The sequence below is a fragment of the Punica granatum genome, chromosome 2 (genome assembly GCF_007655135.1).
Source record: "Punica granatum isolate Tunisia-2019 chromosome 2, ASM765513v2, whole genome shotgun sequence".
NCBI lineage: Eukaryota > Viridiplantae > Streptophyta > Magnoliopsida > Myrtales > Lythraceae > Punica > Punica granatum.
The window spans coordinates 40,345,193-40,357,008 of NC_045128.1; the positions used below are offsets into that span (position 1 = coordinate 40,345,193).

Sequence of the window (11,816 nt, forward strand, 5' to 3'; positions counted from 1 at the left end):
ATATTCGCTTCATATTTTTTTGGTAATATTTTTTGCTTTTTTGTTTTTTTTTGGGTAAGCCACTTCATATTTAGATGATCTAGCTAGGCCAGGATTATTGCCCCGTTTGAATTGTTAGACCGATTTTAGAATCATGATTTTGATTTTAACTCAACACTCTACACAACAAAAATACACGTTTCCTAAGTCAAATTTATAATACTATCTCATTTGTCTTTTTCCACAATCAAAATCAAAATCAAAATCATGATTTTAAAATCACACTAACAATTCAAACGCAGCCTTAAAGACTTACGGTACAGTTGGATGGGATCGTCTGATTTTACGTTAGGATTAATTAACACATAATTAAACACGGGGACGAGCATTATATGCGCATTGAGTTTGGCAATGGAGCCAAAATCCCAACGACAAGGGACATCTGAAATGGAACCCGACCACTGTTGATCTTACTCACAGTAGAAATGTTGCAAATCCTTAATGAAAGCTACAAGAATTTTTCCATTTTTTCTACCGCACTCCTATAAAAGTATAGCCATTCGATTTGAGGCACATACTAAACGGCCAATACCATAATTCACACCAAGAGAAATTTACCATTTAGTGGATCAGTCCGATTCGAACTGAATTAGTTGGCATCTATTGAATTTTTAAATATTATGATGCATATAAAAAATTAATCAAAACTTAACGTTAGGCTGTAGCAAGTGTTCACAGATACAGAACCATGAATATCTCCCGTAATCATTATATTACTAGCCCTTTTTAAGAGAAATATTATTAGTGAAAATCACAAAATATACGTGTTCATTTTTTGTTTTTGAGATTCCAATAAGCTATATCTAACATGCCTCTCCAAGTTCCACGTGATTTCCTCGGTCAAAGACCCACTGGAACATTCATTCGTCGGTCCTGTGCATGCGTGCGACGACTCAAGAATGTCCCATGGTGGCATTTTCCGGGAAAAAAAAAATGTCAACACCAAGGGTAGTAATCCAGGTGGTAAACTTACTCGGAAGACATCACCGCTCCCCCCACCTGACTCAACCCGGCCGCTGGCCACTCGGTCACCTGACTCGGTCATTTTGCATCGATCGGCCCACTAAAGAGTAATTTTTTTTATTTCATAAAATTCGAATATGAGTTTTTATTTAAGGATTACTCATTTTTATTTCAATGCCAAACCGTGATCCTTTTTTCATTGTGTACTATAATATTCAAAAGCGGATTTTGATTAATCCAGTTTGAGTCGGTGATTATTATTTTTCTTTTGTGCACCGTGGCATTCGGAAGCTCAACGGGCTCTGACTAATTTAATTTGAGCCTCATTCACAACATGAATTTTCTCGAATCCGATACTTAACTTTAAAAAATAAACTTTAAATTACTTTAATCAATTTCGTATCGATTTCCTCTTTTCAGTTTGGTCTCGGTTCCAAGATCTCGCCAAGTCAGCATTTTGTCTTACGTTTATCCCGCTCCTCCCTCCCCCACCTTTTAAAACCCCCTGGCCCCTCCTCTGCTTTTCATATGTCCCCAGCTAAATCCAAAAGCCAAACCAAAATCTCTCTCTCCCTCTTTCTCTCTCTCTCTACTAAGACTCGTCAGATCAAATCACACTCGCAGTAAAGGTCTCAAACCCTGTACATTGCTTTGTTTGAGCCAGCCATGGCGGAAATCTGCACCAGGAAGCTCATAGTGGAGGTCTGCAATGCCAAGAACCTCATGCCGAAGGACGGCCAAGGCACGGCCAGCGCCTACGCCATTGTAGATTTCGACGGCCAGCGGCGGCGCACTAAGACCAAGTTCAGAGACCTGAACCCCCAGTGGGACGAGAAGATGGAGTTCCTGGTCCACGACAAGGAGTCCATGGCCACCGAGATCCTCGAGATCAACCTCTACAACGACAAGAAGACTGGTAAGCGGAGCACCTTCCTGGGAAAAGTCAAGCTCGCCGGGACCACTTTTGTCCAATCGGGATCCGAGGCCCTGGTCTACTATCCGTTGGAGAAGCGGAGCGTGTTCTCCCAGATCAAGGGTGAGATCGGGCTGAGGGTTTTTTACATTGACGAGGATCCTCCGGCGACCGAGGCCGCCGCAGAGCAGAAGCCAGAGGCGGATCCTGCAGGTGCTAAGGCACCGGAGGAGAAGCCACCTGAGGACCCGAAACCGGAGGACAAGACAGAGGAGAAGGCTGAAGAGGCTAAGAAGGAAGAAGAGAAGCCCAAGGAAGAGGAGAAGCCGGGTCCTGCAGAGAACCTGAAGAAAGAAGAGTCTCCAGCTTCTGCGTTGCCTCCAGCGGAGGTGGATAATCCTCCGCTAGCACTTTCGGAGGATTCGAAACAGATTGCAAAGGAAAAGGCAGAGAATGGAAAGCTCGCCATCAATGACCTTGAGCTCCAGTCGCTCTCCAGTGATCGGAGTCGCAGCGCATACGATCTGGTCGATCGAATGCCGTTCCTCTATGTCCGTGTCGTGAAGGCCAAGCAAGCAGATGCCGACTCTAAATTGCCTGCCTATGCTAAGCTCGTGATCGGAACTCACAGCGTGAAGACCAAGACGCAGAGCGATAACCGTGAGTGGGATCAAGTATTCGCCTTTGATAAGGAAGGTCTGAACTCCACCCATCTTGAGGTCTCTATATGGACCGAGGAGAAGAAGGAGAACGATCAGATCGTCGAGAACTCTCTCGGGACGGTGTCGTTTGATTTGCGGGAGGTGCCGAAAAGGGTGCCACCAGACAGTCCCTTAGCTCCTCAGTGGTACACTCTGGAATCGGAGAAGACGACCGGAAATGACGTCATGCTGGCTGTCTGGTTCGGGACCCAGGCTGACGAGGCCTTTCAGGAGGCCTGGCAATCGGATTCCGGCGGGCTGGTACCGGAGACCCGAGCCAAAGTCTACCTCTCCCCGAAGCTGTGGTACTTGAGGTTAACGGTTATCCAAACCCAGGATCTCCAGCTAGGTTCGGGATCCGAGCCTAAGGTCAGGAGTCCTGAGCTGTACGTTAAAGGTCAACTTGGTCCGCAGCTTTTCAAGACGGGTCGGACCAGTGCCTGGTCGTCTCCCTCCAACTCGGCTAACCCGACTTGGAACGAGGATCTAGTGTTCGTGGCGGCTGAGCCATTCGAGCCATTCTTGGTGGTCACAGTGGAGGATGTTACGAACGGGAAGCCGGTGGGCCATGCTAGGATACACGTCCCCAGCATCGAGAGGAGAACGGACGACCGAGCTGAACCGAAATCTAGGTGGTTCAATATGGCCGGACCGGATGAGAGCAAGCCCTATGCGGGAAGGATCCACGTGAGGGTGTGCCTAGAGGGCGGCTATCACGTGCTCGATGAAGCGGCTCACCTGACAAGTGATGTTCGAGCCTCAGCTAAGCAGCTCGCCAAGGCCCCGATCGGCCTGTTGGAAGTGGGAATTCGTGGGGCCACCAACTTGCTCCCAGTGAAGACCAAGGATGGGACCCGCGGGACCACGGATGCTTATGTCGTGGCCAAGTACGGGCCCAAGTGGGTCCGGACACGGACCATCCTCGATCGGTTCAATCCGAGGTGGAACGAGCAGTACACTTGGGATGTCTATGATCCATGCACTATACTCACAATCGGGGTGTTCGATAATGGACGGTACAGGCGTGATGAAGCAGGTAAGCCCGGGAGAGATGTCCGGGTCGGGAAAGTACGGATCCGCCTATCGACCCTCGACACAAACCGGGTGTACATGAATTCCTATTCCCTCACTGTCCTGCATTCTGGTGGGGCCAAGAAGATGGGGGAGGTTGAGATCGCAGTGAGGTTCTCTTGCTCATCATGGCTCAGCTTAATTCAGGCCTACACCAACCCGATGCTGCCGAGGATGCACTATGTGCGCCCGCTTGGCCCGGCCCAGCAGGACATACTCCGCCATACGGCCATGCGAATCGTGACCGCCCGGCTCGCCCGTTCTGAACCGCCGCTAGGCCAGGAGGTCGTCCAGTACATGCTCGACTCTGACATGCACGTGTGGAGTATGAGACGGAGCAAGGCCAATTGGTTCCGGGTAGTGGGCTGCCTGTCCCACGCTGCCACCCTTGCCCGGTGGCTCGATGGGATCCGCACGTGGGCCCACCCGCCAACCACCGTCCTGGTCCACGTGCTGCTTGTGGCAATCGTGCTGTGCCCGCACTTGGTCCTCCCGACCGTGTTCATGTACGCCTTCCTGATCCTGGTGCTGAGGTTCCGCTTCCGCCAGCGGGCCCCGCTCAACATGGACCCGAGGCTGTCCTACGTAGACGTGGTGGGCCCCGACGAGCTGGACGAGGAGTTTGATGGGTTCCCGACCACACGGTCTCCGGAGGTGGTACGTATCCGATACGACAGGCTGCGGGCCCTCGCGGGCCGAGCTCAGACGCTGCTAGGCGACGTGGCGGCCCAGGGGGAGCGCCTGGAGGCGCTGTTCAACTGGCGGGACCCACGGGCCACGGGCATCTTCGTGATGGTCTGCCTATTCGCCTCGTTCCTCTTCTATGCGGTGCCGTTCAAGGCGTTCGTGCTGGGTTCGGGGTTCTACTACCTGCGGCACCCGAGGTTCCGGGACGACATGCCGTCGGTGCCGGTCAACTTCTTCCGGCGGCTGCCATCTCTCTCCGACCAAATTCTGTAGACGTGACGTGGCCGGGCGGATTAATCAGTTCTCTGTCAGAGGTGTTTTCAGTCAGCTGACATTTTGTGATTTTATATTATTTTGATTTTATTTATTGGATTTATTATCCATTTAATTATTATTATTATTATTATTATGGTGTTTAATATTCTTTGATTTTTTCGGGGGGAAGGAATATTTTAACGAATGGCCTAAGAAAGTGATTGTTGGGTTATGCGCTCCAAAGTGGCTGAAGTGACCGTTGTTGTCCGTGGGCCCATTCCCTCATTTAAAAGAGTGTGCTTTCGGAGCTTGTGGGGTTGTCTTGGGACCTATTGGCAATGGAAGGTCAATATTTATTGCTTCTTTATTTATATCTCTATACTGACCGTTGCCTTATTTATTGGGTGAGAATAATTTTTTGGCTATGAAGAAGGCTTCACTTCACTTTATAACTTTTGGAGCGTAGCCAATTGAAATTAGACCATAACAACCATTAGTTAGCGTAAAGTGAGGGACGGCTACCAGCCATCACAACAACTTTTTTACTCGAATTGACTCGAAAAAGGACCGTATCGTTTATAATGGCTGGAGCCGGTCCATTAAAGGAACCATAATAAGCTTTTTGGTTAGGTCTCTAGATCCTACGGAACAAACATCCAACTATATTTAATTAATCCATTGGTGGACTAGTCGAGTTCTCGTTGCATAAACAGGGAAAATGATGGGCCTTGGAGCTCTTAAGGCATGTTTAAGTTGGAGGGAAATGGAGACGAAGGGAGGAGATTACATGGAAAATCCGACCCAACATACTGTTGGAGCTCTTTTGCTCGTGATTTGATCATGTGATGGTGGAGGAAAGCAAGACGGTCCAAAGGCCCAAATTTGGTCTGTGTGGACTTCCAAGGAATTGTTTTCACAATTAACCCATGGTCGGCCCTGTCAGGTTATGGATAGTGGCCCAAATCGTTGTTGGCCCATGTCCATAACTTTTTGTCCCATGAAGAGAAAGATCCCCAAAACAAACAATTCAGGTTTGATAGGAATATACCAAAGAAATCTTCAAGACGGACACAGTACGATTCTCGATATCGACCTTTCTTCCTTGAATTCGACGAGTTGAGGAAACCGAACATTAGATCCTGTACAAAACACGGATTCGAGTCCGTATATATATATCATCACAAGGAGCTCATGAGGCATGAGTAGGAGTGTTAGTGATGGACGACCAAGCCCTCTCAGCTGATTCACGTGCCTGCCTTTATTCCCGATCCCAACCATCAATTGCCTTATTTTAATGAAACCTTTCACGAGAATCTCCTCGTTTGTCGGGGAAGCTACCCCTTCAAACCCCTCTAAAGCTAGTAACGTGTGTCCCCTGCACCACGTACGTGTGATTTTTATCAATGCGTGCAGGACAAGTATGTGTTCATTAAAGGAAGGACGACAAATTTCGAAATTTCGCAGCAGAAAAAAAATATATTCGGATTTCGATTTTAAGCATTACCCGGTTCACTTAATTGTTTCTGCAAGTCACTCTCCCACAAAGAGTGTGAACTCAATTTCTTCTCGATGACGCGGAAAATGCTTGATCTGCAATTCGACATTTGGCGATCGTGGGACGTTGACCATGTTAATTATATATAGCTTCTCTGTGCATTTGAACATATGCATCTGCCCATCCTGTTTTCCTTCAATTCTTAGAAATCGGCTTAGTAGGTATACGCTTGAACAATAACGCGATAATTACAATCAATTGTGAACATCTTTTTTAGGTAAAACCTCAAAATATCCTCAATTTATTAATTAATACCAATCCCTGTTCAAACATCATGACTAGTCATTTCGATACACTTCGTAGTTATTCATTAAAAGCAACCTCGTGAAACTCCTTTCGGTTTTTTTTTTTTCCCCTTTTGGGCCAAAGTATTCTTTAATGTTGACAGAGATGGTCGTTTTCTTGATACCCAACAATTTAACCTAGTCCTAGACCTAGATTGTGATAATTGGTTTCTACTAGTCACTAAGGTGCGTTTGTTTGATGAATAAAGTTTAACTCGACTCCACTGATCTTCAATTCAACATCACAATCATTACTTTTTTTATTTTTTAAATATTTTTAACCATTCAATTCAATTTTTAATATTAAATTCTCTCAACTATTCATTACTTTTTCACAATTCAACAACACAATCATCACTTAATCATTATTTTATCTCAATTATTTATTACATTTTCACACTTTTTCTCATAATTCAACAATACAATCATTATAAACCAATTAAAACCAAAACTCAACTCAACTCAACTCTCAATCCAAACGCATTGTCTTGTTGAACATCAACCTTCAAAATTGATCTTGGAAAATTGGTAATATTTGAGTGAGACTAGACAAATGATGAAAAATGGAGGTGCCCATGGTGTGGTCCAAATTGGGTGATTAGAGGCGTCAAACTTGGTTGGCAGAATCACGTAAGCAAACAGATGGCTCCAAAATAAAGGACTACGCGAGCATAAATATAAATTCTCTGAATATAACAATTAGTTATTTTATATACTTGGAAAATATATATATTAAAAAAAAGGAAGGTAAGAACACTGGCAGTTGAACCAATTGTCCCACCTTCTCCATCCCCTATCTAGATATGTACAGCCATATTTCGAACCCTCATGAATTAAAAAATAAGTAATAATAATTTCTTGGTCTAGTCAACTGATTAAAAAAACATACTGAACATTTCACTCCAAAAAAAAAAAACGAGAGAGATAATATTCTCTCTTCCTAATTATAAGCCAAAGAAAATAGCAATGGTAATGCAAAGGTAACATCATTTCCAAGTTCTGTTTTTCAACTAAGATAAGCTATCACGATATACATATGAAAAAAAAAAGTTACATTTAAGTTGAAGAAATTCACGAATACTTTGTTTGACCCGTGTTAATTTGATCATAATTTGAAGTCGATACATCTCCGAGACTGAGGATAACGAGTCATTCTTGTTGTTCGGGTAGTATTTCGGTGTCAGACCATTTGTTATTATTTGGTCTAGAAAGGGAATAATATGAAAGGAATGCGAATAAATACGACTTGATTCATGCCTTGTTCAGTTAAAAATAATTTAAATTTTAACCAAAAAAATAAAGGGATGAGTCTTGACTTGACTCTTATCCAGTCTTGTTGAGAGTATGTGGAGCAATTCATCTCGAAAGCCTCATAAAACCTTCCTCATGATCTGGCTTTCCCAAACCGTAGGCTCCAAGAAAAGTGAAGGAAGAAGTTTATATACAATAAAAAGGCATCAGGCAGGGCCTTACATGCCCGGTAGATTGACGGACAAGCTACCAGCACGAAGAACTTACCCGAGAAGAAAGACTTTTGGCCCCGATCCGGTCAGTTCCTAATCTCTCGATTACCCAGGAGCTGAGCGGCTTATCGAAGCTTAGCATTTATTTCATATATGCTCCGTGAATTTTCTTGCATTTAATTCCATACCGAGTGCACATATATAGAACTGAGTCCATTTCTGTATCTGCCTCACCAACTACATATAAATACGTGACATATGACATATTCTCCTATCTTTTCCTAGTTCCTGGCGTAGAGAAATTATTAAATTCCCTTTCGAATGTGCTGCAGTTGACTCCCCGTAGCTAACTTCTGCAACCAGCACGATTCCTGCCCAGAAAGAACCAACCGTGGCGGCGGGACAATTCCTCAGGCGGCTGTTCGAGATTGTCTTCTACGCTCAGTTCCTCCTGGTCTCGATCCTAACGGTCTTCCTCACGACCCGGGGCTTCCTCTCTGCACGCCGCCACCATTTTCACCCAGCGGAGTGGTATCCTCCACTCCTCTCTGCCACAGGCGGGGCAGCGGTTGCTGCCTTTGTGTTGCAGCGTCTCATTCAATGTAGTCCCTCAAAGGCCCTGAGGGCCGCCTTCTGGCTCAGCCCAGTGCTCGTTCTGGGAGTCGGTGTATTGCTCTCGTGCATGGATTCTGTGGTAGGTCTGGTGATCGGAGTGATTTCTATAATCTCCGCCGTCTCTCTGGCTCTGTATGGCTGTTGGGTGAATACCCGTTTTGAGTACGCTTCCGAGATCATCTCTGTCTCGACTGCTTCCGTCTCGAGTGAGATTTCGTGTCTGGTTGGGTTCTCAGTAACGGTGGCTGTGCTATATTCGGGTTTCACGGTCTGTGGCATTGGTGGAGCTACTGCAGTCGGGACGACCCTGGACGTGGCGTTCATCCTCATCGAGCTGCTGAGCCTCACGTGGACGATGCACGTGATTAAGAATGCGCTCCAGGCTACTGTTTCGCGGGTTGAGTACCTACGCCTCGTGTGCGGGGTCCAGATGGACTGCCGTACAGCACTTCGGGAGACAGCCCGGTACCTGATGGGCAGCGTGTCGATCGGTTCCGTATTTGTCCCAGTCTCCGGGGTAATCCGAGGCTCGGCACGTGCAATCAGTACGGTTGCAGGGGACGCGGATGAGTTCCTCTTCTCATGCGCTGACTGCTACTCGGGCGTGGCCTCTGCACTCACAAGTCGTGCCAACCGGTGGGGGTTCGTTCACGTCGGGGTGTACAACAAGGAGTTTGCGCAGGCCTCAAAGGATACTTGGGATATGTTCAGACGGGCAGAAATAGAAGTCTTGATCGACTCCGACCTCACCGGAGTGGTCTGCTTTCTCTGCGGGGTGACCGGGGGAGCCGTGAGTTCCCTGATAGCCGGTTCCTGGGCTCTTGCAGTTCACAAAAGCTACGCTACCGAACTTTCACTATATGCCTTTCTGATCGGCTACTTCATGGTAACGGGGGCAGATGGACCTTTTTTTTTTTTTTTTCTTTCCCCTTCCGTTTCCTGGAAACCTGGAAAGCGATTTTGCATCTCTAAACTAGTAGAGTTTTCTAAAATGCAGTGTCGAGTGGCCGTGGCAGGGGCGCAGGCATGCGTTTCGGCTCACTACGTTGCCTATTCGGAGAACCCGCAGAGCCCTCAGGTCGACCCGATAATCACAGTTCGGCTCCAGGAGATGAAGAGACACCAAGCCTAGTGCTGGCTGGCGTCACGGGAATCAATGGAAGTACAGCAGAGATCAGAGATACAGCAACCTGTCCTGTAATTGTTGAAGATACAGTACGAGGATGAAACATCCATTTTAAGGTCATTTATTTTATCAGGAAGAGTTACTTGGCAAATTGACAATTTTTTCGACGACATATGCCTCTCGGTTTTTGTCATGTCGATATCTGAAGGAGCACTCGCTCGCTCCAAATTAAGAAGACATAGAATACTTTTCTTAAAGGCGGAATCAATTTCAGCAATTGAATGGGAACTAAACTACTTCATAACATGGACATCATATCGAACTGGTGCATCCACTCAAGGTTCAAAGTATGTTGTCTAAGCTAAATCTAATTGAACCCGTAAGTAGGCAAAAACTCCAGTGCAAATCTCTCCTCCATTGGAGTCTTGGAGTCGCCCTTGCTCCCGTCCCGTCTGACTGACCGCCCATTACGACACGATAACACGGAAATACAGTACTGCTCCGTAAAATACTTTCTCTTGAAGACGCGCGAATGCAAATGTCAGATAGAGTGATATTTTTACTAAATGGGCCAAAACCCCCTAAGGGGCCGATTATTGCATTTAAAACGCTTTCTCTTATCTGACTCTGAGACACCTTTGAGCCCATCAATCTCCATTGTCAACTCTCTCTTTCACTGTTTGTCTCTCCGTCTCTCCTCTGTTAGCTCTGTCATGGCGGTTGAGGAGCAGGTCTCCGATGACCATCTTCCTGCCAAGCCGTCGCCTCCTCGTCCTCCTCCTGTAAGTTCCTCTCTCTATCCCATATGGACATGCCCAAACATGAGCTCATTCCCCCGCATTCTCGATTGAAAAATGCTCGCTTGACTTACCGAATCTCTAAAACGGGCACTGCGTTCTCCTGAATTTGATTATGCGAATTGTGTCCGTGAACCAGTTCCTGGAGGTGTTCTGCAAGAGCTCCGATAAGCCCAGACGATTCGCAGCAGGCACCGAAGCGGGGTTCGCCGTGTCTCTGATCAATAAAAAGCTCGGAGTCGGGGCCAAGACCGTTGCTTTGTACATAGAGGCTGTTAAAGAAGGGGAGGAGCCCGTCGCTTTCGGCCCCAATTCAGTCCTCGTGGCTTATGGAAGTGGGTGGAGGTTGCAGACTGTCACTGCTGAAGCAGATCATGCTGGTAATTTAGTTATGAAGTCATTCGAGGTTTGCCGTCCTTCGATTTGGTTTTGTTATGATCAGTTTTGGTTTTTTTGGTCATAGGGGATAGAAGAGGAGAAGGGTTTCGCCGGCCGATGACTCGAACTCATGCCCTGGTAAGAACCTTACATCAGACTTTAGATCTTGTAAGGGATTGGAAATCCGTGTCTTTTCTTGAGATTCAACAAAGTAGTATTCGAATTCCGATGATGTTACGAGCTTCTTCTATTGTTGTGAGCTTTCGATAAGCTGTCCCTGTACTGGAACTTAGATTCGAATGGAGTTGATGTTGGCAGTATTAGTTAAGGCAGTTCTTGCTTTGGTTTCTAATCTGGTAGACTGAGCTCCAAATACTCTGGTCATCTAATACATCAGAACTTATCTTTGGGATGAGATGCTTTCATAAGAGCTGATATAGCAATCAACTCGATCATATCATCATCTGATTTTCCTCGAAACAAGCCATAATCCTCATTTTTGTTAGGTTACTCCTTTATGTCTCTGTAGAAACAGAAGCATGTTTAATGTAATCTCCCTGTCCCACAGAACTCCGGAGGCTCGCGCGTGGAGAGGGTGCAGACACCTCCCGTCAGCTCCCTGTACATTGCCAAGATACTACTTGCTTTTGTTTTCATTTTTGTGCTCGGTTCGGTTTTCGTCCTGGCTCTCGAGTATCTTCCTGTATTGATTTTATATATGAATTCATTCATGTAAAGTGTATTATGGACCGATATTACCCCTGCGCATCCCCATTCATAAATTAATTCGCCACAGAGACTTCAAACTATTGAATTGAGGATGATGTGGCTCACTATTTTCTCCGCCCTTTTACTGTGTGAAACACATCCGTGAGATGTTTCATAACCGTTGATAAAGACAAGAATGTCGGCTTATTTGCTTGAGCCATGGTTACCTGCTTCTTGCCCGTGTTCCAACTTCAGCATACT

At 46.2% G+C, this 11,816-nt stretch overlaps 3 protein-coding genes across 3 annotated transcripts; all 3 read left to right on the plus strand.

The window, feature by feature from the left end:
* Positions 1-1,520: 1,520 nt before the first annotated feature.
* Positions 1,521-4,996, plus strand: LOC116197551 (FT-interacting protein 7). Its single transcript, XM_031527723.1, has one exon. The coding sequence runs from the start codon at positions 1,669-1,671 to the stop codon at positions 4,645-4,647; it is 2,979 nt and encodes a 992-aa protein (XP_031383583.1). The 5' UTR covers positions 1,521-1,668; the 3' UTR covers positions 4,648-4,996.
* Positions 4,997-7,941: 2,945 nt separating this feature from the next.
* Positions 7,942-9,842, plus strand: LOC116193995 (CTL-like protein DDB_G0274487). Its single transcript, XM_031522736.1, has 3 exons — positions 7,942-8,016; positions 8,278-9,432; positions 9,544-9,842. The coding sequence occupies exons 1-3, from the start codon at positions 7,942-7,944 to the stop codon at positions 9,676-9,678; spliced, it is 1,365 nt and encodes a 454-aa protein (XP_031378596.1). The 3' UTR covers positions 9,679-9,842.
* Positions 9,843-10,293: 451 nt separating this feature from the next.
* On the plus strand, positions 10,294-11,694 carry LOC116196074. Its single transcript, XM_031525602.1, has 4 exons — positions 10,294-10,454; positions 10,609-10,849; positions 10,933-10,985; positions 11,416-11,694. The coding sequence occupies exons 1-4, from the start codon at positions 10,386-10,388 to the stop codon at positions 11,581-11,583; spliced, it is 531 nt and encodes a 176-aa protein (XP_031381462.1). The 5' UTR covers positions 10,294-10,385; the 3' UTR covers positions 11,584-11,694.
* The last annotated feature ends 122 nt before the right edge of the window (positions 11,695-11,816 follow it).